This window comes from Guyanagaster necrorhizus, assembly GCF_019112545.1.
Source record: "Guyanagaster necrorhizus MCA 3950 unplaced genomic scaffold BT62scaffold_27, whole genome shotgun sequence".
Classification (NCBI taxonomy): Eukaryota; Fungi; Basidiomycota; class Agaricomycetes; order Agaricales; family Physalacriaceae; genus Guyanagaster; species Guyanagaster necrorhizus.
Window position 1 is genome coordinate 160,722 of NW_025064906.1, and position 25,869 is coordinate 186,590.

At 47.6% G+C, this 25,869-nt stretch overlaps 8 protein-coding genes across 8 annotated transcripts; 3 read left to right on the forward strand and 5 right to left on the reverse strand.

The window, feature by feature from the left end:
- Positions 1-202: 202 nt before the first annotated feature.
- Positions 203-2,336, reverse strand: BT62DRAFT_922394 (uncharacterized protein; the record flags this gene model as incomplete). The annotated part of the gene is made up of 11 exons (XM_043184395.1): positions 203-266; positions 354-420; positions 476-495; positions 551-682; positions 744-840; positions 891-1,064; positions 1,118-1,408; positions 1,471-1,751; positions 1,809-1,887; positions 1,938-2,098; positions 2,155-2,336. The coding sequence occupies 11 exons, from the start codon at positions 2,334-2,336 to the stop codon at positions 203-205; spliced, it is 1,548 nt and encodes a 515-aa protein (XP_043036174.1).
- A 795-nt stretch (positions 2,337-3,131) lies between these two features.
- Positions 3,132-3,582, reverse strand: BT62DRAFT_366905 (uncharacterized protein). Its single transcript, XM_043180657.1, has one exon. The coding sequence runs from the start codon at positions 3,474-3,476 to the stop codon at positions 3,192-3,194; it is 285 nt and encodes a 94-aa protein (XP_043036175.1). The 5' UTR covers positions 3,477-3,582; the 3' UTR covers positions 3,132-3,191.
- A 2,830-nt stretch (positions 3,583-6,412) lies between these two features.
- Positions 6,413-8,176, forward strand: BT62DRAFT_1009999 (RCC1/BLIP-II; the record flags this gene model as incomplete). The annotated part of the gene is made up of 5 exons (XM_043177598.1): positions 6,413-6,742; positions 6,800-7,003; positions 7,056-7,507; positions 7,557-8,075; positions 8,137-8,176. The coding sequence occupies 5 exons, from the start codon at positions 6,413-6,415 to the stop codon at positions 8,174-8,176; spliced, it is 1,545 nt and encodes a 514-aa protein (XP_043036176.1).
- Positions 8,177-8,567: 391 nt separating this feature from the next.
- Positions 8,568-9,868, forward strand: BT62DRAFT_1010000 (uncharacterized protein; the record flags this gene model as incomplete). The annotated part of the gene is made up of 4 exons (XM_043177599.1): positions 8,568-8,767; positions 8,835-9,044; positions 9,280-9,379; positions 9,431-9,868. The coding sequence occupies 4 exons, from the start codon at positions 8,568-8,570 to the stop codon at positions 9,866-9,868; spliced, it is 948 nt and encodes a 315-aa protein (XP_043036177.1).
- A 108-nt stretch (positions 9,869-9,976) lies between these two features.
- BT62DRAFT_367244 (uncharacterized protein) lies at positions 9,977-10,989 on the reverse strand. The gene is made up of 2 exons (XM_043180658.1): positions 10,480-10,989; positions 9,977-10,426 (listed from the first exon to the last, which is right to left on the reverse strand). The coding sequence occupies exons 1-2, from the start codon at positions 10,735-10,737 to the stop codon at positions 10,079-10,081; spliced, it is 606 nt and encodes a 201-aa protein (XP_043036178.1). The 5' UTR covers positions 10,738-10,989; the 3' UTR covers positions 9,977-10,078.
- Positions 10,990-11,241: 252 nt separating this feature from the next.
- BT62DRAFT_1010003 (uncharacterized protein) lies at positions 11,242-12,982 on the reverse strand (the record flags this gene model as incomplete). Its single annotated transcript, XM_043177600.1, has 9 exons — positions 11,242-11,517; positions 11,616-11,663; positions 11,744-11,828; positions 11,883-11,917; positions 11,991-12,278; positions 12,341-12,609; positions 12,659-12,812; positions 12,870-12,891; positions 12,921-12,982. The coding sequence occupies 9 exons, from the start codon at positions 12,980-12,982 to the stop codon at positions 11,242-11,244; spliced, it is 1,239 nt and encodes a 412-aa protein (XP_043036179.1).
- Positions 12,983-15,111: 2,129 nt separating this feature from the next.
- Positions 15,112-19,718, reverse strand: BT62DRAFT_1010006 (RdRP-domain-containing protein; the record flags this gene model as incomplete). The annotated part of the gene is made up of 24 exons (XM_043177601.1): positions 15,112-15,198; positions 15,259-15,546; positions 15,605-15,692; positions 15,744-15,860; positions 15,918-16,191; positions 16,242-16,348; positions 16,402-16,438; positions 16,490-16,512; positions 16,565-16,695; positions 16,739-16,831; positions 16,892-16,910; positions 16,965-17,038; positions 17,073-17,369; positions 17,418-17,526; positions 17,583-17,690; positions 17,740-17,842; positions 17,891-18,018; positions 18,068-18,144; positions 18,197-18,257; positions 18,306-18,618; positions 18,666-18,951; positions 19,005-19,373; positions 19,443-19,567; positions 19,622-19,718. 24 exons carry the CDS (start codon positions 19,716-19,718, stop codon positions 15,112-15,114), a joined length of 3,411 nt encoding a protein of 1,136 aa, XP_043036180.1.
- A 3,136-nt stretch (positions 19,719-22,854) lies between these two features.
- On the forward strand, positions 22,855-25,133 carry BT62DRAFT_1079064 (uncharacterized protein). Its single transcript, XM_043179447.1, has 23 exons — positions 22,855-22,908; positions 22,962-22,987; positions 23,042-23,053; positions 23,111-23,153; positions 23,202-23,237; positions 23,292-23,305; positions 23,359-23,457; positions 23,512-23,539; positions 23,595-23,620; positions 23,671-23,696; positions 23,751-23,785; positions 23,833-23,869; positions 23,924-23,939; positions 23,989-24,028; positions 24,076-24,117; positions 24,165-24,220; positions 24,274-24,333; positions 24,388-24,418; positions 24,468-24,522; positions 24,576-24,595; positions 24,648-24,758; positions 24,808-24,873; positions 24,925-25,133. The coding sequence occupies exons 1-23, from the start codon at positions 22,870-22,872 to the stop codon at positions 24,979-24,981; spliced, it is 975 nt and encodes a 324-aa protein (XP_043036181.1). The 5' UTR covers positions 22,855-22,869; the 3' UTR covers positions 24,982-25,133.
- Positions 25,134-25,869: the final 736 nt, after the last annotated feature.

Sequence of the window (25,869 nt, forward strand, 5' to 3'; positions counted from 1 at the left end):
CTCAGCACAATCGGATTGAAGAACCATCTGGGTGACATAAACTTCAGAATTTCCAGATTCCTATTCAGTACTAGTACAGGTAAAGCCTTCACGTTAATAATAAAAACGTTTGGCGGGGTCTGAACCAAGACTCAAGAAATACGTAGTGCAGTGGCGTTTAATATGTACTGCCATAGCACTTTCGCAACAAGCCTAGGATGCATCATGTCAATTGAAGGGGCAAATAAATGCCTGCAGTGGAATATTGCTGATCCAGCTTGCTTGTCCTGAAGATACTAGTGAGAAGTGCGCTTTGAGTCAGAGCTTGAGAAGGGCGTACGGAAAATGCCAAAATGAATATCTGTTTCACGTACCAGCGACCTAAGGAACCTGAGGAGAGCGTTTCTCCAGCCATAGGCACAGTAGTCGAATATCCATAGTCTATAATCGCGCAAAATTCACGTCTGTCTGACGCCAAAGATGGCCTGCCACGTACCAAAGGCTTTTGCTGCATCCCTACGGTACAAGCAGTCAAATCAAATCCACAAATTGATGAAATAGAATTTCGTACCAAAAAGGAATTGTCTTATCTGCCTGCATTTCGAAGAATCGCTCAGAAAAGTTGCTCGGAATCGATTGGACGTTATTTTGCAGCAACGTATTGAGACAAATGGCACCGATGAACGCCTTCATACATCCTTGCCTGGAGAAGGAGAAATCAGAATAGAACAATGAAAGAGGGGGGGGGGGCAGAAACTACTAACCCAAAGACAGGATTGACTCTCATAACACTGTCTCCAGCAGCGACAAAGTTTGCTGGTAAATTAGTAGCCTTCTCGTAGCGAATGTGATTTGCAGTTACTGTATAAGCAAGTTTAGATTGGCAATGTGCAAATAGGTTGAAAACACACGGAATTGAGTCTTGCTGCATTCCGCAGTGTCTTTGACCTCATCAAGGATGTCCAAGATCTGCAGGAACCATTCCGGGATAGGCTTTCTTACAACCAAGCTATTCGTGTATTCCTTGAACTCATCGAGTGTCTGAGGGAGGTCGGGACAGCCCCAGGCTCCGGCGCACAATTGAACTATGAAGATGGTCAGACCTGGCACCAGAGGGACGTGGTACAAGATAGCGTACCAATGTCACCTTCGATACGCTGGCAATATAACGCGCGAGATTCAACCCCAGCTTCGGTTAAACAGACATAAATTGAACTGCACCGATCCCATGACGTCGTAAGCCCAGGGAACTTCTTTCCCACTTCGGGGGGCACATGGAAGCGCAGTGTTGAGTAATAAACGTTCGGGTTGTACTTGACATTCACTTCCTCGAGAGAAAGTTTTCCCCTCGGGTACTCGCCCGATTCAGGAACGCCGAAGCCTTCGCGTCGTAGCCATTTCATCCCACCGCTTGCTGGACCAGTGCAGTCTGGGTGCGTCTCAGTAATAAGTCGAGACGCATTCCATGAATTGAAGGCAAGTATGACCCACCCATAACCATCACGGCGTCCAAAGTCAAGGATCCTTCCTCCGTGCGCACAATAACCTTGTCAAGGTACCGCTTATCTGACCCACTTCTAGAGACGCCGATAACGGTGCCAATAACTTGGCGAACATGCTCGTGACGACCACCGAGGACCAACCGGCGTAGAAGCGTTTCGAGACCGATGCGTCCGACAAACGTCGAACTTGGAAGCGCGCCGCCATATTCTTCATATGGGACGTATTGCCATTCACCATAGGTTGAAAGGCGGAAGTCAGCCGGGTTGATGCTAAACAGCCGACACGTTACCGGGTAATCATCAGGCGCAGAACAGAAAGGTACCCACCGTACATCAGAAGCTTTGCATTCCTCATCAAAGAAGGGGAACAGCTTGCGGTATACCTGGTAAACGAGGGCAGGATATGCTGTTGACTAATGTCAAGAGAGTAGAGAATACATAATGGAGCGGACGAACCGTGGAAAGAGTGATATTGCATTACTCGGGAACGATTATGTTCCTGGTTCCAAGCATCCCTCCGTTGGGCGTCATCACGGCCCAACCATGACTCGGCTTCGACAAGAACAACATCTTCAAAATGATCAAGGCAAACGCGAGCGGCAAGGAGACCTGAAATGCTGCCAGATATATCATTTAGACAACCAAGGGCGGATCATGCTGTGGATAATGCTACCTGCCACCACAGATTACGGCAGTGCCTCGAATTTTATGTTGAGCTGTACGAGGAAGACCAAGGGCGTCGATGTCCTTGACGCAAGTCTGTTTCAGGAACAGGTGGCGCCTTAAAGCGCGCCCAAGTAGTGATAGAAAGTAGTAGAGGGCAAAGGGAGCCACAGAAAGCCATAAAAGTCTCATCGCGAAGACACGAATATTGCCGACAACGGTTGCATGTCGCCACACATATATATGGCTACGGACCCAGATAGTTCGTTCAGATTTAAATCCAGGTTTCCTCCATCAGAAGATACATGAGGTGCTGAAGAAGCAAAGGAAAACGCTGAGGTGGGAACTATCATGTGTTCCCAATGTGCTTCTATCAAACAGCAGGGGCTGCCGGCGCCGGAGTAAAAAAAAAAGTGCTCACTTCAGGGGTCAGAAGAGGGACAGATTAGACGCAGACAGAAGAACGCAATTCAGAAAGTTGCGATCCAATGATTTAGTCGTTTGTTAGTGTAACAGTTTCGTCAAGGACGAGGGGCGTACCGGCAGAAAACTTTCCCATGCAGTGGCTGTGCAGGTCCGGACCCCAACTTAGAATACTTTTCGGTGTACTCGAGACCATCTCTCGGTCGATGATAAGTTTGTGGATCCTTTCAAGAACTTCAAAGATGTGACGAAGGCGGATTCCAGGCCTTTGGCGGAACATATTTGCGGTCAGAGAGGTCCTGAAGTGATTTTGCTTTAAATACGCAACAAAACTCTTCGTCCCTTCTACGGTGTGATCCGAGTTGCCAGGTGCGCTACAACTCCTGATAGCGGGTTTAAACGTGCCCTTGATTATTTGGTAAAGGCAGTTGCCTATCGATTCATAAAACTATACGGGTTATCGGTCCATGCAACTTGGTGAACAAGGGGCGTGGACACTCATGAAAGTATTACTGTGTCCGCTCATGACAATATAGCGAAGTCTGGGCGTTTTTCAGTTGAAATGCCAGGTTTACTTTGTCATAGAGGATGACGCGTGCTCGTTGGCACGGCCCGTGCATTATTTCACCGGCTTTCCCTCGCGGGAGAAGAATCGTCTGTTATGATATTGTCGAGGTCTGCAATAGTCCCGATGTCCGAAGATAGGTTCCCGGACCAACAAAGGAACCTTGGAGAAACCGACAAGAGAAATGCGACACTGCAAGGGAACTTGAAGAAGATCCTCGGAGTACAACGATGTGTAAAACTGAGGACGAGTAATCCCCCTACCAGAACACAAACGAGACTACCGGAAAGCGTTTCGCAAGGCAACGAATAATTTACGACGTGAGCTTTGAATAATGAAGTCATTCAGTTAGTGGCCGACTACGACGACTACTGTCGGAATTCGTTTCAGATTTTACTCGAAACTTGTTTAGTTCAGGTCAACCACACCGATACTATGATATTCGTACTGCCCCTGCAGCAAGTCTCGATTACTATCAGCGCTCCATGGCCTGGAGAAATTCTTGGCGCACGTATTTTCGCCCTTATCCAGCTTTTCGGCGTAGCACTCATGCCATCAGGAACTGCAGCAGGGCTCAAGCATCCATGAAAATCCGTGAGCATCCTTTATAATCATTATCTCGCGGAGTTCATAACTCGTCGTACGTTGTAACAGTATGATGCATCTAGCTGCATCGATACCCTTCATCAGGGCACACGCTCCTTTACATATACCTGATCCTGATCCAATCATTCTGATGATGCTTCTTTGGTGAGTTTTCATGTTTGTTCTGGACACGTCTCGGCGTCTTATACAGGGCTGTATTAACAGGTCTTTACCTTTCTCCGAGAGCCTGAGGTTGTAATGGCCTGCGTAGGACATTGTTAAGGCATGGTTTTAGGGTATAGCGCCGACTATCTGCGTGTGTATAACTGCGCTTCCGAATGAAAGCCCTAATATCCGCCAAGTTTTATCACTGCCGCAGACTTCTTTCTTATGCTCTTCAAAAGAAAGACTCGAAATGACCGGTACGTGCTATTTTCCTTTTGTCAATGTCAAAAATTGAAAGGTTATCCCACAGAGCCGATCATCGACCAGCTTTTGCTGTATTGGCTGAATATCAGATTGACCAGCTACTGATTATTGAGCCGTCCACTTTCGTGCATACTCACCTCGTATTATTCTCATTGTGATTCTTCGCTTTAACCACGGAGGTATGAAGAATCCCTGTCTTTTCTTCCCATAGCCCTCTGACACACCACAGACGATATGGGTAGACCCACTCATTTTGGTCGCCATACACTCTTTGGTCATCATACATTCACTTTTGTGTCGAAGTACATCTTAATTTCTTTCTGACTTACCGGATCATTAACCTGCTATTGCCTGTCCGTCCTGGTAAGATAAGCTGACCTTGCTGTCCAAATGTTACGAAATTAATTTATAGGCCATTCACGGAGATGGGTTAGGTCTGTAAGTTCGAGGTTTCAAAGATGGGCCTCCGAATCTATGTTAAATGGGCGTCGAGCGGTCGCCGAGGCAAGTGATGATATTCTTCATTGTATATTCATCGATCGTGTAGCCTGGTGAAATGGCCACTCAAGTCCAGTACGACACCATCGAATTGGTTTGTTTTTATCTTGTTATTTCTTCCAGATTATTTACGGACTGTTCAGAAGCAAGATAAAGTCAGGGAGACGTTCAGGCTGACATCCTTCTCCGGGAATAAATTAGTCCAATGGATTGTTGAGAATGGTGGCGGTATCGTTCTAATCCACAAGTTTGATGGAGTGCAATGAAGAATTTCATCTGGACTATCGCCTGCGTGGTATTGCAAATGAACATCCTTTCTCTCGGACGTAATCTCTAAGAAAACGAATTCCCTCCAAGTCCTTCATAATAAGTGAATTGAGAATACTTGTGTCGTGATGCGACAGATACGCAAATTGGAAGGATTTTCAGTCCGGCACCTTCTTTTATTCAAAGTCTCTTCGGCAAATGCCCTGTTCCGAGTCGAACAATGAACGTGTTTGTCCACTTCATCGACTATTTTGGCCCTCCTCCCTCTCAGAAGGCCAAAAATTGAGTTCAGCGATATTTGCGGCGGCGTAAAAACCCGATCTGGCACATCTACTTCACTTATCAAGACTGAACATCCAAAGACCAAGCCAACCAGGCGGGTGAGATATTGTTATAATACATAATACTTCGTTCTGATGAGGCATGTGCCCTAGCGATAACAACTTTGAGATACTTGGGGCGAACTGGCTTATACATGAAGTTTACGTCTTTGGGTCAGTCTGTTCCCCGGTGTTCCCAGCACACGGATCTCACGATACGTCTTCCGCGTAGCCAGCTTTCGATTGGCAACGTGCATCCGTGGCGCTCAGAGCTCAAAACACAGATCCATGAAGCATGGTGCGGCATGAGCACGCCTTCTTAGTATCACTCATGAACTCTGAAATCTACAGTTCTCTATCCCAGGCGCCCAAGATGGCCGGGTGACTGAATCTGTGAGGAAAGCCTTCCACGAATATTGATGTTCTAAGATTCATTGTCGTTACCCAGGAAACTAAGTCCGAATAATCCCTTTCGGAGGTCTGTGCATGCTTCAATCCAGAACACAGATTAATCGAGCTCATTCGGCAGTTACCTCTGGTAGAAATGGGGATGTGGACTCTTGCCCCCAGAAGTGTGCCTCTTGAAGTTCGGTAGGAGTATACATTTGTTTGCTCTTCTTCAAAATCGAACTTTGGAAGAGTGAAATTGGGGTATGGAAATGCACTTGTTCTGTACAGTAGGGATAGCAACATGATAAGATAGTTTACCAAAACATGCGGAGACCAGGCGTGTCTGCAACTAAGGGCGAATAGACGACGCCGCGTTTTGCCCAAGTTACTCGCTCAAGATGGAAAATTGTATATCGGAGGTGAATAGAAGCAGGTCTGTATGAAGAAATATATGATTTGCAGATAGAAAAACCGGAGATGACGACAGAGCTCGAAAGTTGGATCCCCAGATCGGATAATATCCTTGAACTTAATTAATTAAGAAAAAAAAGGAAAACGCGTGGGTGACATGTCATGTGCTTCAGTCCCTGAAATGTCACGTCACAAATGAGAAAATTCCCCCCACCACCACCATTGACCTCGAACATCTGAAAGCCTTTCGCATTCCTGGTAAGTGAAACTTATTTGATTGAGTCATGATGCCTAGAAAAAGTTGGTACAGAATATCTTCTTGTCACTCACCACTTATTTTTTTTTTCATAGGGGCGATCGTTCGGACGGAAAGAATGACCATGTCAACTCGAGCTGCAAAATACGTCTCAGTCGCCCCAGGAACAAATGGAAAGAAACGAAAACTAGCGCACGAACCAGGGTCTCCTCGCCGGAAGAAACTTCGAACGGTCCAAGGCCCGTTGAACCGACTTTCTACTTTACGTTCCAACGCCCCATCTGCCTTGTTCGTTCATGGAGGAGGAGAATCTGGACAGCTTGGGCTTGGACCGGACGTTCTAGATGAAATTCCTCGACCCAGACATCACCCAAAGTTCGAGAAACTAGGTGTGGGTATTCAATGTATGGCGGCGGGCGGAATGCATTCTTTGCTCGTTGATTCGAAGGGCCGGGTGAGTCAGCTATCAGAGAAAATAAATCGGACACAAAGTCATGGATTCTATTCACAGGTTTGGTCATGGGGCGCTAACGATGAATTTGCTCTGGGTCGTGAAACGGAGGGTGTGGCAGGCACAGATGCTGATGAGCTGGAATCGACGCCGGCTATTGTCAGTGGCCTTGATGACTTCACTGCTGTCTCTGCATCTGCGGGTGACTGTATTAGTGTTGTCATCAGCACAGAGGGTCAATTGCGTGCTTGGGGAGCCTTTAGGGTGAGTCAATGTGCAACCGCTGTAGTCTTTCTGTGAACGTATAACGACATAGACAGAAGATGGCTTACTGAGCTTCGACGGCGACCCTTCTCATCCCTCAAAAATAGCCCAGCCGCAGTCCTATTCCTGGCTCTCCGAGGAAACGATCTGTCAGGTCAAATGTGGTGCCAGCCATGTTCTAGCGCTCACTACTGACGGGCACGTCTTTACATGGGGATTTGGCAAGCATGGAGAACTCGCACGTAAAGAGCAACACCATACTTCAACTCTAAAGCCAGAGCGGCTCTCTTTGCGTAATATTGTCACTATTGGAGCCGGGAGTCACCAGTCGTTTGCGGTGGATTCAGAAGGCTCGGTATACGGTTGGGGATTGAACCATATGCATCAGCTGGGGTTAAGGCCCGAACGAGTTGGACCAGACACGAGCGTCTCTGTCCCGACGCTCATTGATTCGCTGCATCCCAGCTTGCATGGCGGTGCCCGGGTGATTGCAATAGAGTGTGGGTAAGTCTGTCAGTCTAATCCATCTTTTTGGTCCTGACTGTCTCTTAAGTGAATTCCATACCATATTTCTGTTCGATAATGGTGAGGTTTATGGATGTGGACGATGCGACGAATACGCCGTTGGGCTTGCAAATGACCATCCCGCCATGATAAATGCTCTACAGAAATACGAAGAAGAACTTCCGTCGCTCCGAGAGGAGCTATCAAAGAAGTATGGGTGTCCTATCGATGATCCCCAGCTGAAACGTCCAGTCGTTGACCTGCACATTCGTGAACCTGTCCGGATAGCATTTCCCCCGCCGCCAACCGACGAAGAGCCTGCACCCACGCTCCCCCCCTTCGATCACGAGTATTCATCGACGAAGATTGCAACCATCTCTGCTGGACTCAGATACAGCTTGGCGTGCTCGACAGAAGGAATGCTGTACGCATGGGGCGTAGGCAGCACTGCGCAATTGGGGTTGGGTAAAGAAGAGACTGCCGAGACACCGACGAGGGTGCGTAGTAAGGAACTGAAGGAATATTCAGCTGTCAATGTGGATGCCGGAGGTCAGCATGCACTTGTGAGGTAGGACCCCTCTTTTCTTGCGTTTCCAACGTTTCCGGTGCTCAAGCCAAAACCGTTGCAGTGCAACCCGGGCAGGTTTCGCCGCAGCCGCCGCTTCTTAAAGTTCATCGTGACCCACGGGCGAGATTTCGCTCCACTCTCATTCATATCTGTACCTAACTATTTAGATGCAAAGGAAGAACATATACTTATAGGTCTTTATTTGTTTTTTTCTCTTGACCCCATGGGGTTTCGAACGGATGCGGAATATCCATTCCCGACTTGCTGTTTTCCCATCACTTCGGTGCAAATCCATCGCCACGAGGTTGTATATTCTTCCATGTTTCATCGCGCGCCATAACATCATCACAGTTCATTATGTCAAGATAGGCCGGGCCGTCAACGATACAACTCGGATAAACTGCTTGCTCCAAAATGATCAACTCTAGAAGCTTCAGACGCGTTACAGTATAAAGCTTCTCGTTTCTTGTCGAGTTCTTCTTCTCTGCGCCCATGAAGGTCACGCTGCCTGTCCTCCTAGCTTTTGCGCTCTTGGTACAAGCGCAGGATACCACCCTCCCAGCAGATGTTGGCACTGCAACGGCACTCGCTACGGGTACTCCCATCCTCAGTAGCTTGGACAGCTCTATCAGCACCACCGTCCTCGGAGTAAGCGATGGGGGTGGAACTACGCTCTCCTTCGAGGTCACTGTGTGCGTCTTTCGTTCCTTTGTCTGGCGTCCGACGTTATTATTGACGCGTGTCATGTGTCGTGTGTAGGACGGACCTAAGTGATTTCCCGTCGGATTCGCTCACCATCTTCAGCAATCCGTCAGGGTCAGGGACGTTGACGACGGTGCCGTCAGTGTCAAGCGTGTCCACGTCGACGTCGAGAAAGTCAGGAACGTCGACGGCCACTCAGAACAGTGGAGCTGGGGGATTGAGGGTGGAGGGACTGGTAGTTGGTGTTGTGGCGGCTCTGGTGGTATGGTCGGTGTGAAGCCGAGACGAGTAACGATGAACTTTCAATCATGATCAAACAGACATACTATTTATTCTACTTATCGGCTATCTTTTTATTCTGTTGAAGCATTTGTTCTGCCCATCGTATCTGCCACCGTGACAGTAGTATTTATTGTATTAACATTCAAAATCTGTGATTGATGGCATCATTTCGCTTGTTTCCTTCCTCCAACGTCACTCGGCTTCACATGCCACCCACCAGTGCCGATGACACACTCTCTTCAAGCTCCAAGGAGGAAGCTCACCGCGACTTCTCACTATCGGTCGTCGTATCGGCGTTTCGGGACTCAGGTCCGAGGCGAGTAAAACTGTATAGTCCAGGAGGCACAATTGACATTACCAAATGATACCAGAGACCCCAATGCCATCCAAGCGCCTGCTACGAACTTTATCCTGCCAAAGCCTCTCGATTTCCCAAGGGCGACAAGTGGCGCAAACACGATAAGCGCTCTCTGCAGCGTCAGAGCGAGAATGGAATATTCTCTCTATGCCTCACCAATCGAATACGTATCCCAGCACGGGCGTCGCCATCGTTATCCATCACATTATCCCATAAACTATGCGGTGGATTTAGAGAACACGTTACCCACGTCTGGACTGCTACCACCTCGTTTTCTAAACCGAAGAAAGGCTCCACTATCGTCGTCGCCAAATTCTACGATCCTCTATTCTTTGGTGACTCCGATGGCACGGACATCAGGGCCCCCCTCTGCCTTGCTACTTGGTCTGCCGCCACTCAAGTGGGATCGTACGAGAATCTCGAGTCTCTCCAAGGGACTGGCATTCCTTAATGTTTAGGCCTCTACGCCGCACGTTTTCATGGAAGCAAGGCAGAACCGTGCACGTCCTACTGCTGGAGCATGTCGCTGGAAAGGACCTACGGTACTTCTGTAGTCAGGGAGAGGTCGTGACCAATTACCTGCCATTTGACAAACACCGTGATGCTATATTCGCCACCTTCTTCCGATTGAACTATGGATTTCACCAACCCTAGGCGTCTTTCAGACCGATTTAGGCCCAAGGACCACCATCGTCAGAGCCCATCTCGTCGAGGACCATTTTGTTCTGCCGAGTCTTGTCCGGTGCGTCTCGAAATCGATGTCGATGATGTTCAGGCAGAGATGGTCGGCTTGGAAAGGGTTCGACTTGACGAACCGCCTGACCAATGTGCGATTGAACGTATTCGGAACAAGTTCGCTGATTGCGTACCCAGCGAGTACTTCTACCGCTGGCTCAGGGGTTTGCGCCGACATCCATAGTGTTGTTTGTTTGGCTCGGCTTTGAGACGTACCCAGGCCAGCGAGTACCTCTACCGCTGTTTGAGGAACCAAAGTCACTGTGTGTTCGTCCTTGATTCTCAGCGTTAGGTGACCTCGTGACTAACTCTTTCAGTCAACCTCACCTTTTTCTCCTGCAAATTCGCTTTAGTGGCCGTCAGTTCGCTCCCTCCGCCGTCAAAGACCACAACCAGGCAGCCGCTTGACCAAGAATATAGGTGCAATGCGACTGTTGGGCTCTTTTGCCGCAGAATGCTTCCATCCTCGATTACCCATAAACACGTACACCTCCATCTTTGGTCAATATTATGGGGCGGTTTGCAAGGCGGCATGATGGCCTGATCTTGCCATGAAGGAGAGCAAAGGGGCCGCTGACATGTCATGTCTGAACTACTTCCTCACACAACGCTGGAAGACCCCAAGGCCATCTACTTTCCGGCGCTTGTTACCAGCTATACGCCGTCCCTGTTCCTGATTTTCCCGAGGGCGACGAGCGGTGCGAACACAATAAGGAGTCCCTGCAGCGTCAAAGAGATGAATGGCGTATACGCTCTGTGTCTTGCTGATCGCATACATCTCCCACCATCTCCATCTCTGTCCATAACCATATCTCAAAGCTTGTGCGGCGGCATTCGAAAACGCGTCACTCATGTTTGGACCGCTTCTACACCAAAGAATTCTCCTTCTACTATCGTCGCCAAGTTTTATGGTCCCCTATACTTCCGTGCAGAGTACGACGATACTGATCCTTTTCATCTTGCCGCATGGTTTGCTGCTAGCGAAGTGAGAGCGTACGAGAAAAATCTCTTCAAGGAACTTGTATTACTCGGTGCCTCGGCCTCTATGTGACGGGCCTTCCTGAACAGGAAGGACGGACCGTGTATGTCTCAATATTGGAGCATGTCACTGGGAAGGACCTGCGTTATCTCTGCGAGAAGGCAGACGAAAGGGAAAAGATCGTTGCTGATGATCTGGGCGAGGAGCACCGGGATGCTATATGTTCCACCATCTTCCGATTGGCTATGGAATTTATAAACCTTTGTGTTCTCCATGGCGATTTGGCTCCACGACCTGTTTGCTCCACCAAGCGCTGCCTGGCCCGCCATGAAGTCGACGTGGAGGATGTTCAGGTGGTGATAGTTGACTTTGAGAGGGTCTTCTTCCTTGACCCAAATGATCAGTCCCTCATTGATCGTTATAGAAAAACGCCTTGTGGATGTCATACCTAACACGTACCTTTCTGCCTGGTTTCGAAACTTACGTGGGTTCCCGTAGCAGTGACCAGTGGTGTCAACACGACAATCTTACTCTGCAACGCCAAAGGAAAGCTTGACGCGCGCGATATAACTCTGGTGTTCATGTCTCCTTTATCGCTCTGCTTCCTCCCACCCCATATTTCTCTTGCGGCATATCAAATTCGATAGTGAGCCCCCCAGCTCGTGGAGGCCGCGGCTCCGCGCCGAAGACGAGGTGCCTGCAGAAACAATCAAGCATGTGATGCATAAAGTCATTGAAGTATCATCCATACTGCGTGTAGACAAAAGATATAGAACGGAGCTCGCACTATTGCGGTACCAGTAAGACAGGCAGCTCGCTAGCAGCAAGACAATAATACGTGCCCAAATCTACTCTACACCAGCTCAAATCCCAGCTCATCCCAATCATCCCTACGTGAATCCACAAAGGTGAAACAGAAAAGCTTCACCCTATTCGTCGTAAGGCGCTGGAACAACTCCTTAAAGAAACTCAGCGCCGCCCAGGCCCACGATCTATGAGAACCCGTCAAGCTCCGGAGCACAATCTTGAGGGTACACTGAACGTCTGCTACATCGACAGTCTGCTTTCTTTGCTTGTGTAGCTTGGGTGGCGTCATATGATCATGCCATCCCTGGAGCTTGTGCAGGAGAAGCACCTCAAGGGGAACCTTCATGGCAGCATCATCGTGCCAGCCATGACGACATCAACTTTGGTGTACTTGGTAATGACCCCTTCTCCGATATATTGACGGTGCTGATACCATGAGACTTGGTAAGTGGCTCCCGATGCCTTAGCCTTTCTGAGGTAAAAATGGAGGGGATCCTGGTTGACCAGGCTGCGCTTGACGACTTCCGAGCCCGCCGAAGACAAGATGAGGATATCGACGTTTGCTGTCGGTGACCTGCATGGCGAAGGAGAATCGGTGATCTGCTTGCTAGGCGCTGGGTGGCATAAGCGAGGGTCGATGAATCGCCCACGACGTGAATGTCCAGTTGCCACTACTGCGGAATAAATTAGCTTATACGATGGAGAGCAATAAAGTAAAACCCACGGAGCCACCGGTTGCTGAACCACAGAGAAGATACCATGCTAGATCACCGTAGATAGTCCAACGAACATTTAGGGCTTGGAAGGAGTCGAGTATTGCGACAGCGGCACTGCGGATGACGCTGATCCTGAATACTTTGTTGCCGGTCAGTTGCTGGGCGACGAATGCGAATGAGAGAATGGAGTTAGAAAGCAGGAAAGTACGTCTTACGAGAATGACTTTGTTGCTTTCCCTTGGACCGTGTCAATGGAAGCGCAGTACTTTTGCGAGCGTCTATCAAGGGATTGGCATAGATAGAAATACAGATTATGAAAGGATAACATATTGCGACAAATGATCCTATCGCTGAAATAACGACCTAATTCTTCTCAATCAAGGTCGTTTAATATGTGACTTTTCGTACAACTATTACTTTGTGACGCAGGGTGTGGTAGTGGCGCGCGACATCCAGCTGGAATATATTTCATGAGCCATAGAAGCAAGAGAAATGAGTGAAACTTTGCATTGTTCAACCCAAGTTTCCTTCGAAGTGAGGATGACGGCAAAGAGCATCCTCTAGAAATTCAAGGCGATCCTCAGAAAAGGAGCCAGGCCCTTGTACAAGTTGGAGAGATTGCCAGCCTTTCAGCTGCTAGGAGAGTCCTGAGTAACTATATTAGCTCGCAGAGTTCCAAGGAAATAATTGAACGGTGTGCTTGCCTTTTGGCACTCGAACGCTCTAGTATCGTTCCGATTGCGTATAGTAGGCTGAAAAGGCCGACCTGAAGAGAGATAGGAAGACAACGTCGCGGCCGAGAGGAAATGGGGAGAGGATGATGGGGGTTCCAGAACTCTCAGAAAGACTTTTTAAAGAGGTGGTCATCGACCACTACAGTGAGAAGACACGTTCGTCGTTGCGCTCGACTGCCGCGTCTCTACCCCTCAGAATTTGTACTCTCTGTTCTTGCCACATGGTTTACTTCTCTCTCATCTTGTAGCCATGTTCTCGATTTTGGCATCGGGAGCACCCACTATGCAGGGGGACATTATTTCTGCCCGCTTCCAGACCGTTGGCAAAGAATCATCACCAACAGCGTTCATCGTTCAAAATGTTCTATTTCCATGGGCGTCTAGTTTCAGCCATCAAAGAAATCCTTCAAAGTTGCTAGTTTGTAGAACTTTGGATGGTCTCCTTTTCACCTTTGTTTGCGAAAAGTTCTCTGTCCTTAGCCATTTGTACGAGTATTGCCGACCTGTAATTGGGTTTTCATCGACATTTTCTGGGGTGAACGGTTGGAAGGTGAACCAACCACGGTGCGTATGCTGACTCTGCTGTTTCGACTACTGCAAAGTGTTCTTCAACTATGGCCTCGTGCAGCCTGATGACGTCCCGCTCCTTCCCTTCTAGCTTCTTCTACAGCGCTGAATATATGGATACACCTACACTAGAAGGCGCAGGGTCACCGTCGAAGCTTGCCGAGTTCAGCATCGATGATAAAGTGAACTTTGTGTGGTGGGAAAACTGGCTCCTGGCAGGCAGTACGATTAGTACATCCTTGGAAGGCATCATGGACCTATGGAATCTTTACCTATACCCAGGGATGGACATCGACTCTCCTGCCCTAAAAGTTGCATCTCAAAATGACCCGGGAGTAACGCTTCAAGATCGCCGGAGACTGAATCATGGATCAAGTCTCCGCCTCCGTCGTCCGAAAAAGTACCTGTTCGACTAACTTGAGGTCTAGATAAATTCATATGTCCTGCGATTCATGGACTGTCCTGTATATTATAACTGCACCCAAGGTATCTTCAATTTTCAGATCTTGAATCCATTTTTCCTTGTTTATTTACAGAAAAGTTCATCAACTAGAGTATTCGAGGGCAAAATCATGCTTGCTGTCAATACTGCCGCCACTCCACCAGGACACGTGCTGTCCAGTGAAGATCGTTCAAAATCAAGAATACGCAAGGTCCCGCTCCGATCTGTCGCACGTTCCTCAGCTCGAGGTCATGGCGATGAAGTCCAATGGAGTGGAGAGCATTCGCGTGCTTCCAAACACTTCGGCTACATTCATGACGAGTCAGAATCAAGTCAACAATTTATCCCAACACTTACAGCTCCTCCACGCTCATCCCTGCTTCGCCCCACGCGATACAATGGAAGGCTTCTCCTACGTCACCCAAGATCACAGTACCCCAAGATTCATCGGGCATCGTAAATGTACCATAATACAAAGGGGCGACGTCGTCCAAATTTTCGTAGTTGCACTATTTTGTACAGTTGAACGGTACTAATGTAACATTGTTGATTTTGGGAGGAAGGTTGTGCCTAATATTGAGGAACTTGGTGATGAAGTCGTACACAACAGTACTTCCAGAAAAAAGGCACATCTGTTAACTATGCCATAGACTCAAATCTGGTCTCGCTATGAACACAGCTGGTTACGTTACGAATCACACCAAATAATAATAGTCAGACGTCCTCCACCTGGTCTTGCAACAACGCAGCGTCGTCTTCCTCCTCTTCCTTGATAATATCGTCTGTAACAGCGTGACACAGCTACACCAGTGGATCAGCGATAAATTAAACACCCAGGACGTAATTGAAAGGAGCATATACCTCTAGCGCCCATATCCATGGGAATGAAATCAGTTGTTTCCGAGGGACCTCTTCATCTTGTTCCTCAAGTAAACCTTCATCAGCATACATGCTGCCAGGTGTGCTTCCCCTGTTACTCTCGTTGTGTATATTGACGTATTCGTTCGTCGAGTCTCGTTCGTATGTAACGTGATATGCAGCAATAGCCCATTTTTTCATGTCCCCGCCCTCGCGCTGAGCTTTGACAAATCGCTTTGCATGATTTCGGTACGTACGCCGCAATGCCTCCATTGCCTCTTTGACAGGTCCCTAACGACGGGAGCATAGTAATCAGAATCGAGAATAAGTAGGATAAGCTGTTTCTTACCCGCACAGCGGAGTCACGTTCTCGTTTCTTCTTTCGATCCCCATTGACGGAGACGCCCGCCCACAGCTCTGCCTCACACATGGTGTGTCTGTATTATGTGCGTCATCAGAGTCGTCTTGTGCGACAGAAGAGCACATACCTTCGCATGAGCCCCTCCAATTCAATGTCATAGGCATGTTTGGCCTTCCCTGCTTCCTTCAGGTACAATGTCGGTATCATCATGTTTGGTAACCAGGAGTGTTTTCGATGCACGCCGCTTTCGTTAAGTCTGAAATTAGCATTACTCACCAAACGTTCGAAAGGCAGTACTTACGAGATAGGTATATGCTCTAGAGGTGGCTGGATAAGCCTGTAAAGTTGTCCCAAAACCTTTGGGGACTCGTATCCGCCTTCACGTTGGAAGTCTGGACCCTCGCTGTTTTGAAGATGAAGAGGTATTTTCACAGGCACCCCCGACTTTGTAAAATCGACCGCGTTCGAAGCTAATCGTGCAAGTTCCAAACACTGAGGATCGGACGGTTCAAGCTCGTCAGATTTCGCCTCGTGTATACTCGAAACTAATCCCAGGACATCGGATTTCATGAACTCTGGAAATGTCCGTGTCATAGCGAGAAAACGGAGAAGAGAACGTACGTACCTACAAAGAAGTCACATATATCTTCGACTTCAACGTTCTCCTGCTCATCTGGGATCTCCTCTGGTTCTACAGCAGTATAGTCCATCGGTTCTTGTGGATCCTTGATCCTGAAGGTCTCATCAACGTTGTATACTATGACATGTCTTCAGCCATAGCTCACTGAAGTTCAGGGTCCCATAAAACTGTGAAGAAGTCCCCTAATAGGCAATTAGAACACGGTCTGAATGGGAAAAGCATTCGAGACGCACCGTCCAAGTCGCCTCCAGAAAGTCTATTTACAATGAGCTCATATAAAAACAGCAGAAAAAGTATCGTATACTCACTTAGAGGGAAGATTTCTTTCGCCCACTTGCGTAGAGAAGATGACGACGTTTGTAGGCGGATGGTCCTGCCAGACCTGCGAGGAAAACCGCTCATGGTCGATGGCTGTTGCTAGCTGAATATCACCTGAAATCTAGGGTGTGGACAAAAATAGTCACAAAGACAATCACACTAACCAGGATGGAGGCATGGATTACGAAAGATCGTACATTGCCCAGTAACAACATGCCGTTTGCCTCCAGGCGGATGTACGGCGCAGTATATTTCTCCTGGTTTCAAGACACTACGAGAATTGGTCAGTAGATACCACCATGCGTGAACCAAATTACCCAAATTCGTCCGCGATACCTTGATGGACGAAGATGAGCAAATGGATGGTTTGCGGAGACGAGGCTTACTTACCCATCAAAAAGGCTCCCTCGTTTACTTGGATCCGCTGTTGAATTGGCATTGCTGTTTAGTCTTCCTGCTTCTTCCTGCTTTCCATAAAACGTCCGGAACAACACTCACAGCCCGATATTTCAAATCCTGCAGAAGCTGACACTCTATGCACTTCAGCACATTTCGCAACAGGGGTTCCTTGTTAAATCGGGCCTTCAGCATCTGCAAGATCGGCAGCTCCGAAGACTTGTAGAGTTTCCTGGCCATATGCTTTGTATCGTCTAACCGCTCAATGTGCAATTCAATATTCTTGATATTCCTAATCTGGACCTGCATCATCCGGACAAAGACTTCGTCGGGCACGCCGAGATGAGATAGAAGCGAGATGGCCTGGCGATTGAGGTGGGCATGTGAGTGGGTGGATATCTAACAATGTTAACTATAACGGATCTCTCGGTAAGGGGCGCGACCTACTTTCATTACCCCCAATTCAGTGTTGCGGCTAGCAAACTTTCTCATGGAAGGGCGCACCCTCACGTGCGTTCCTCGAAGGCGAGGAAGGACGGATAAAACGCCTTTATAGCTACACACGAGGCGCGTTAGCGTCTTCGAGGTGCCAGATGAAACTGTTGAGCGCACCCTCCCATCCGTATTTGAACCGCCGATGGAGATGTGGTATTTCCAAGAGCTTTGGCGCACATCTCAGCAAGCTCGACGCTACAATTCCCCACGCCGTCAGTGTAGTTGCTATGATACTGTGACGACACTTCGCTGAAAATGAGACAGACATGCTCACTATCCATGATGCTCGATGTCTGGTATTCTCTCTTTCGACGTTATGTCGCAGACCTTCCTCGTAGCGCTGAAGCATAAACCCATCCTACTAGCGTACTTGGCAACTTGACCCTCGTGAGATTGAGGCGCCACCAGGCCAATCAAACACTCACCAATGCGGATATGTCCAAAGTTGCCCATATGCTGACGGACAATGTCTGCAGTGAATCCGCGATCCGGCTCTTCGTGAATCATCCAACAAGAATGTTCCTTCAGCTGTGACTCGCCGGCGGCAAGAAAACTTTCCCCTTGTTCAGATCCATATGCTGTAAAAGAAGAGAACAACATACACGTAATGTCGTGGGCCAATTTGTATGCCTTCCTCAAGAGCAATGCGTATCCGTGCAAGAACTCCCGTGCGTGGATTCTGTGTGAGTGTGAGTGTTTACGTTCAGCCATACAAAACAGAATAGACTGACATCATCGTCGCTTCGTTGCAAAAGCGCGTTGATCCGAAGTTTACCATTTTCGTCCCCAAAACTGTGTGATAAGGAAGTAATGGGAAGATATAAAAGTCCCTAGACAAACCTCACGCGCAAAAAGTTGTCCTGAAACTCTGCCCAATGTCGAATGACCCTATTGCTGGTCTCAATCGTCGCTGGAAAAAGCAGAATTCGAGTCGGGGTGACGTGGACACGTCTCATAAAAATACGATCCGACAGAAGATCAGTCGGAAAACCAGCTTCGTTGGTCGAATGGCCAGCCTGAGTGATATGGACGACCTCTGCGGCCTTGACCTGTTGCTCCGTTTGAGATTCATCTAGGCGTTCTAACCGAAAAAGGGCACGGAGAACCCTAGGAGCATTGAACGAGAACCGTAGGTGGTGCCTCAGTTTGCTGACTGAGGAAAGATAAGTCTGTGTTTGTCAGGAGACGAAAGGTGCTCACCGGAATCAGCGTGCGGCAAGAGGATGCCATGAGAGACAAGCCCGAGGAACAAGTATTGACACTCAAAGGAGTTCGGGTGGTCCTTGTATTCGTGTCTTAAATAATCGGCAATGGTATTTATTGTTGAAGGAGATGTCTGGATGACCCTGATGGGATCATAATCCACTGTTGTTCGAGCTTCTTCCCCGCGTTCCAGCGTCCGTAACCGATCAAGAGTATGAAGAACGCTGTCTCGTGCTCTCTTGTCCAAGACGGCAGTAAACTGATATGTCCTCCAAAGTCCAAACTTGATGAGGCGTCAGTGTTAATAATTTAAAGCGAACACGAAGGACCAAGCACCTTCATCGGGGCTTTCCGCCGGTCCCCGCAAGGGAGTGGAGACAAAGGCTGAAAACAGTGTTCATCCTTGGGTATGGCATTATTCCAGTCATCCTCGGTAGCCCGCCGAATGTGAACCCCAGGCGGTAGCGGCTCGTCACGCGGATACAGGTGCTTCCAATCAGCTTTGATATGGGGAGGCCTAGAGAATGTGATGGTCAAAGTTACGTGTTTGAAGTCTCCACTGCGTGGATCATTATTGTATATGACCTTCTCGATGTCACAGAGTTTGCTGGTGCAGAGTAACACTTGAAAATACGGAGCGTCAAAAAGGGCGCGGCCAAGAGATTGCCTAATGCTTGCCAGGATAGTCGTCGTAATCGAATCTTGCTTTGAAGAACATTTCCTGTTTCGATAAGAATTTAAATAAGAAATGAAAGTAAGAAGCAGGCAACATACTTGCTTCCCGAAATTCAGAGAGAGCTGAGCATGCTCCAGATTTTTTGTTTGAAATCCAGGCATAAAGTGAGTCGGAGGACCCCTGATAAATCCCATTCCGAACGTATCTATCCCTATCCGAAAAGCTAATATGCGGATTTCTCAGAGAAGAAAAAGGGCGTGATAGCCTGACTGCTCACCGTCTTTGGGCTTTTCTCCTTCACCGTGGGTGCTGGGAGCCTGGAGGTCTGCATTATTTCCGTCAAACTGTATTGAATTTAGGAATTCCTCAGCCATGAGGGCATTCGAAATGAGGGGAAGGAAGAAAGGGGCAAAGCGCAGTATTTCAAATCGAATGACGATCCCTTACCCTCTCCCTGCAACGACACCTGTGCTATTTTTTCCTCCTGCAGCTAGGGCTACCACCAGGACATCCTGTCCAGATCATTGCAGAGGTAGGCGCAGGCGGGAATGACTCTCTAGTACCAGCCGAGTGTGCACCATACACCATATCGACGAAAAGTCGACTGCAGATTTTTTTCTACATTTTTGTCCACTTTTAGGAATGGCGAGGGACAACGAAGATATCATACCGAAGGCACTAGTCCAGGTCGTCGAGCTTATCCTCTTCAACATCCGTCAATATGTGGTTGCCGCAGAAGATTTCTAAGGTAAGTCAAGATGGCCGCTTTGTTTCCGGTGGTATCCTTTTGTATCTTAATATACTCAGCTCCCTCCAAAAAATGATCGTAGACGCTCCCTTCCCCTTTATCGATAGGATCCGAGCGCTACATCAATCGATGGGCAACGGAACGAAAATCTTCCCGTCAACACCAGCTCTTCAGGAAGAAAGTTTAAACAAGGTCTCGCGATACGATCAAGGAGAACGGAGAAATCTTGCGGGTACAAGTTGGCGCAGCGGTTCTTGTCAAGTCCCACAAGGTCTACACGAAGCTCCTTACCATGTCAAGAAGTAAAGTTTTATGACTGGTCACAGAATTTGACGATACTTGGATCAAACCAACAAGTACAATGAAGGGTACGTTTCTTTTTACCGCACGGAGTTTTGCTGGCTCAAGGTCATAAGGAAGCGATTGTCACCGGGGCTATCAGCGATCGGGTTGGATTTTTAACTTCAATATGTATGAGAAGTTTCGGCGACCTTGCTTCAACGAGCCACAAATTGGACGCCCAATATTAGGCGCTAGCATCTTGGATGATTACAACAGCTCCAAACCTTAAACCAGTCTTTTATGGCCGAGAGGGAGGATACTGATCTGTCATCACTCCCCGACCTCCAGCGTGTATTTCGTAGGTGATTCTTAGAAACCCGCAAAAAAAACAGTTTGCTAAGCTGATGAAGAAGAATACAGATCAGCATGAACGACTCCTACGGCAAACAGAGGATCGTATCAGATGCTGTTACTACTAGGCAATTCGGTATACGAAACGGAGAATTTGGTCAAAGGTAGAGACGCTGCCACAGTCTAGAATATGTCGATGAAGAATCTCAGTCCCATAGACCACATCAGGAATCAATCTCAGCAAGCACGGCGTTTGCCTCTTCTTCTAATGGATGTCTGATTGTGTGTATCATTTTGCCTGATTCTTACTTCTTACTTAATGTTATCAGCTATATTCATAGCGAGACTAGACTTGAATCTATAGCACAATCAACAGATAGGCAGTAACTATCCGATTCTCACGTCTGAGATCGCGTCAGTAAGCCCTCAGAAAATCCATAAATGTTAGATCGGTGCCAGTCAGCTGCGTAAAATAGATGGATTCAGACCTGCAAGTGTGTACTTGGTTCTCTTTAGGGACACGGCGGATTGCTTCTTAGGGTGAGGCATCATCTTCAGTACAGCTGTAATGCACCGATGTTTACCGTCGGATAGCTGGTAGTCGGTGCTTGATGATGAGAGACGTCAGTTCTTGATGTGTGCGCTTGGTACCAAATACATTTAGAGGCTTCTCCACACCTCCCTGAATGTCATGGTGCGCTACAGGCCATGCTACATCGGTACCTGGATGGTATATTCTCGTCCTAGTGGTTGTTCCCACCAAGGTACTGCCCTGGGAATCCACTTGAGAAGATCAAACTCCTCAAAAGCCTGGCCCCCTTCTTGCGCCAGCCTACAAACCCGGTAAACGCTATCCCGCTTTAGCAAAGTGTCTCCCGAGGGGAAGTTTTCTTGAATGTTAATGCTGAACTGTCGCACCGGGGTCTTCTCGTTTCCGCACTTACCGGACGTGCTAAAGAAGCATATAATGTGGTCAAACAGGTCACCGAACATTACGGCGTCCGTTTCTGTGAACGTAGGAAACTCATATCCATTCGACAAACTTGCTCGTAACACCGTAAAGCAACAGTCCGATTCGGGGGAACGAGCGTAGAGTTCCCGTAATGCCCTTCACCACTAACTCCAAGGAAGTATTCAGTATATATCTTCCGGATGCCAGGTGATGGGTCCAAGGAAGCCATCAACTTCAGTCGACAGATCAAGGCAGCAGCATCGCAGTGTTCTTCATTAGATTAACAGCCACGGGGAATGGTTGAACAAGGTAGTATGGTGAGCCTACCAAGCTATAGAGTGGTAGACTGATCACCGTGACAAGTGCAAATTAGTTCTAGTATCGTGTCGCGTCAGATAACGGCACTACCTCGGAGGTTCTGTAGTAGTGCCGGCGAAACTAACATTAAGAATCCTGATCCTAAGTCTGTTTCAGATAGCGGGTCCGCCTAAAAATTCTTCCAATGTGATCGTCGAGAGAAGGGAGGGAGGATATTTATTCTTGAGACTCGCAGGAAGCCACAAAAGACCGAAGTATGCACTGCGGAATAATATAGTGATATCCATCGCCAGAGAGCTTGGCCAGAGTACAATCCAGACTTTATTTCCCATCAGAAGCTGCCAGTCGTTGCTGAGGAAGCCCTGCGATCCGAAACATGTGTTCTATCTTGTGCTCCTATCGGACCCACTGAGAAGAACCGTCCCGCTGGCAATAGAACAAAATTACATTCCAGAGGGTTCATACAGTGAAGTAAAGAGAAGTTGAAAGACGGGATGACGAAGCATAAAGGAATGCGTCTCAACTCGGGCCGGATCCTACCGACGCATTTGTGGCGGTGCAGCTGCCTCAAAGTTTAATTACTACTTAATTTTCAGGCCTGGAGTGACGCAAAATGGTCGTTTCCTCGACTTTCCAAATCAAAATTGGCTCGAAATTTGCTTCTCAGGTTCTGATGATCTGAACTGACAGGTGTATATGATGATCAAAAGGTTCGCTGATGCTACATTTCGGTAAATTATCTAACCATAAGGGCTGTTGCTCTATGCGACTTCCTTCAATAGAGACTCAAGTTTTCTTTTGGGGTTCGGTCTATATAACTGTTCCGTTCAAATCGACGTGTAACCCTGCTCCTTGGTAGCTCTGTCCAGTAAAGATGAGTGAAACAACCTCCACTGCAGCTCCTGACAATACGGTATTCAACATGCTCTAATCGAATTACAATCGATACTCAGTCGTTCGATACAGATGGGAGCGCTTCTCATATGTACAGTGTATGAGGTCTTCCGTCCTTCACTGAGTATTTCTCATCTCATGGCTTGTCTCAGAATTTCAGCATGGTAGGCAATTTGATGAACGTCTAGCGCTGCGAAGCCTCATCAATCTCGGCACTCTAGTTTTCAGGGAGTAACAGTGCTCTGTTCTTGGGAATACTTTGTAGTACGTATCCTTTACCAGTCCCGCTCTTCTTCATATTCACTGCCACAGGATCACAACAAAGATCAAGCTATCACCAAAGTTCTTGTGGGTGTCGCTTGTCTAAGCTGTTCCTATCCAAGGTTAATTGACCTCTCGCAGGTTTCAGTGGTGTGGTAAGTACGGTCGTATCATGAATTTCCAGTGGCTGTAAAATCACCGCATCTAGCTTTATCGATACACTCCATCAAATTTTCATCACGCATGCCCTTTATATATACTTGGTGAAGGGATTCTCCGATCCGGCAATAATGCTGCGACTACTTTGGCGAGTTTTTTTTTTTTCATTCTTGATTGCACCTCATTTACGACCCGGCTATAGGAGCTTCCTTTCGCAGGTCGTCCTCACTGTGAGAATCCGCACATTTCTAAAATTTAGCCCATCTCCATTCATCATTTTTCAAGGCGTTTCAAGGGCTTCTTTGCCAGGGGTAGGTGCCTATGTTTCATGTTAGATCATGGCCTCATTCATCGCCGTTAGCTTTTTTACATGGAGAGTATGGATAGGCACGTATTTGATTTCTGTGAATGAAACTCGTGCTTGCTGATGACGTACTCCAGCGAGCCAGAAGAACAAGCCTTTGAGTGCCATAATTGTGAGGGTAAATATGTACACCTCTGGCTTTGTATTGACTCGGTGCAGGCAGCTCTAGTAGCCGGAAACTTTGTGGTCACTCTTTGCAAGTAATTTTCTAGCAAATGTTTTTCTGGGCTTTGACGCTTTCCTTTTGAAGATTATTTTGGTAGAAGGTGGGCTTCTTTTCGAGTGCATGTCCGTCGATACTCATGCAGGATATAGTGTCCACTTCAAGTCATTAGCAGAGCTCTTGCAACAAAAGGTATCATCGATCCGCGCTACTTCGACGTTGCTTGATCCCCTGCGTAGGACACTGCAATGCTGCTAGCCATCGGATATAGCGCCAACCTCGTACGTTTGCCGTAATTCTCTATGACGACGTCCCGACGCTTTTGTAGCTCATCACAGTGTCCCTCCTTTTCATTGACTTCAGAAAGACGACCTCAGGTGAACAGTGAGCTACCATGTTCACTGTTCGAGAGTTAGTACTGATCTCTGTTCATAAAGAACGAACCGCGTTGTCGACAAATTCAAGTCGTGTGTCATGAACAGCGGCTTGTTGATAAGGTGCCCATAATGACATTGAGTTTTGCGTTCCGCACAAAGCTCATATAAGCCAAGCCTCGTCGGGGTCTTTTGTTTTGTTACAGAGGTATATTGAATATCCTTCTTTTTGTCCGCGATTTTTCACGCTCGTATAGGCTGCTTGGCCCCAATCTCTGCTTTCTGCTGCAATGTACACCCTTCTTTGTCGAAGTACGTCTTGCTTTTTTCTTTTCTTCGCAGTACGGAACTGACTGTGCCCTTAGTGTATAGTGTTTCTGTCTTGGTAAGAAATGATGATGTTGAAAGTCAATTCGGTTTAATAGACACGATCCTAGGCCATCTTGAATTCGCGGAAGCAACTTGGGTCTTCGAGTTCAAACAAGCAGAGTTCGTCTAAGGAAATTATGCCAAATGGATCCCGTAGACCTCGTATCCAAGTCGCCAGGGTGACTACTTCTTTTTATTTCGTGCTTCAGTCTGCTCATGGAAGGTTAGCCCGGTGAACTCGCGATTCATGTAGAATGCGATACACAGATGCAATACGACAACATGGAGTCACCGGCACGTCCACTTCCCATCTGCTTTTCTCAGCTCACTTACGAATATCTATAGCAAAGTCATAAGGAGGGAGAGACGTTTGAGCTGACACCCTTTCCCAGGAATAAATAACTTTATCCGGCTGTTAGCATCCTTTCTTCCTCGCTGTATCTGATGTTAGAACGGCGGACGGGTATGCAATATAAATATGGTGCATCTGCTTCCTCAACTAAGAATGCCTGAGCCTGGCCTCATTCAATGTAAGGTCAGTAGGCACGTACAACGCAAATCTCTCAGTTGGAGTATGCAGAAACAAAACCGTGGCTAGAGAAGTGGTCCATGTAGTGCGGTCCTCATGGGCACTTTACAGCAGTTCATAAAAAAGCTGATGGGGAAAGGACAACTTTCTCATTTTCAACAGAGTTATACCTTTCCGGCTTTTTCAAACGATAAGTAGCTTTTCCTTCTGCGCATTTCTCTCGAAGTCTTGGTCTTCATCGATGCATCACCGGTCTTTCGTTTCACGCTCCCTAGATCCTGATCATCTATCCGATAAGCAATTATATAAAACACAGCCAAAGAACTGCAGATTTCGCTGATTTTGATGATACACCGCAGATGTGATGGTAATGATCCCTGTAATGCAAGACTAAACGCCGAGAGGTGGGCATTAGGCAAGGAATACCATTTAGGAGTGAACTTTCTCCCCGCGCACAGCCAGAGCTATATATGCATTACATACATTCAGAATGTATTCAAAGAGTCAGTATGGTCCTTACATCGAGGGTAGCGGGCCTTGCCGCTTGTCGGCCGGCCTTAGTTAGTGGACTTTGAAAATAGAAATGATGGTGCGGGCAACGGCAAAAGCTATTGGCCTTCAAGATGATCAAGGTGATAATCAATGCCCCTCAACAGTAATAATTTCGTTAACATCTCAATCCTGTTCATCTCGCCGATATACTAGGACCTTTCAGCTGATACTATTTTGTTCCGTGGTATGCTATTAAGCCCTCTCTGTCC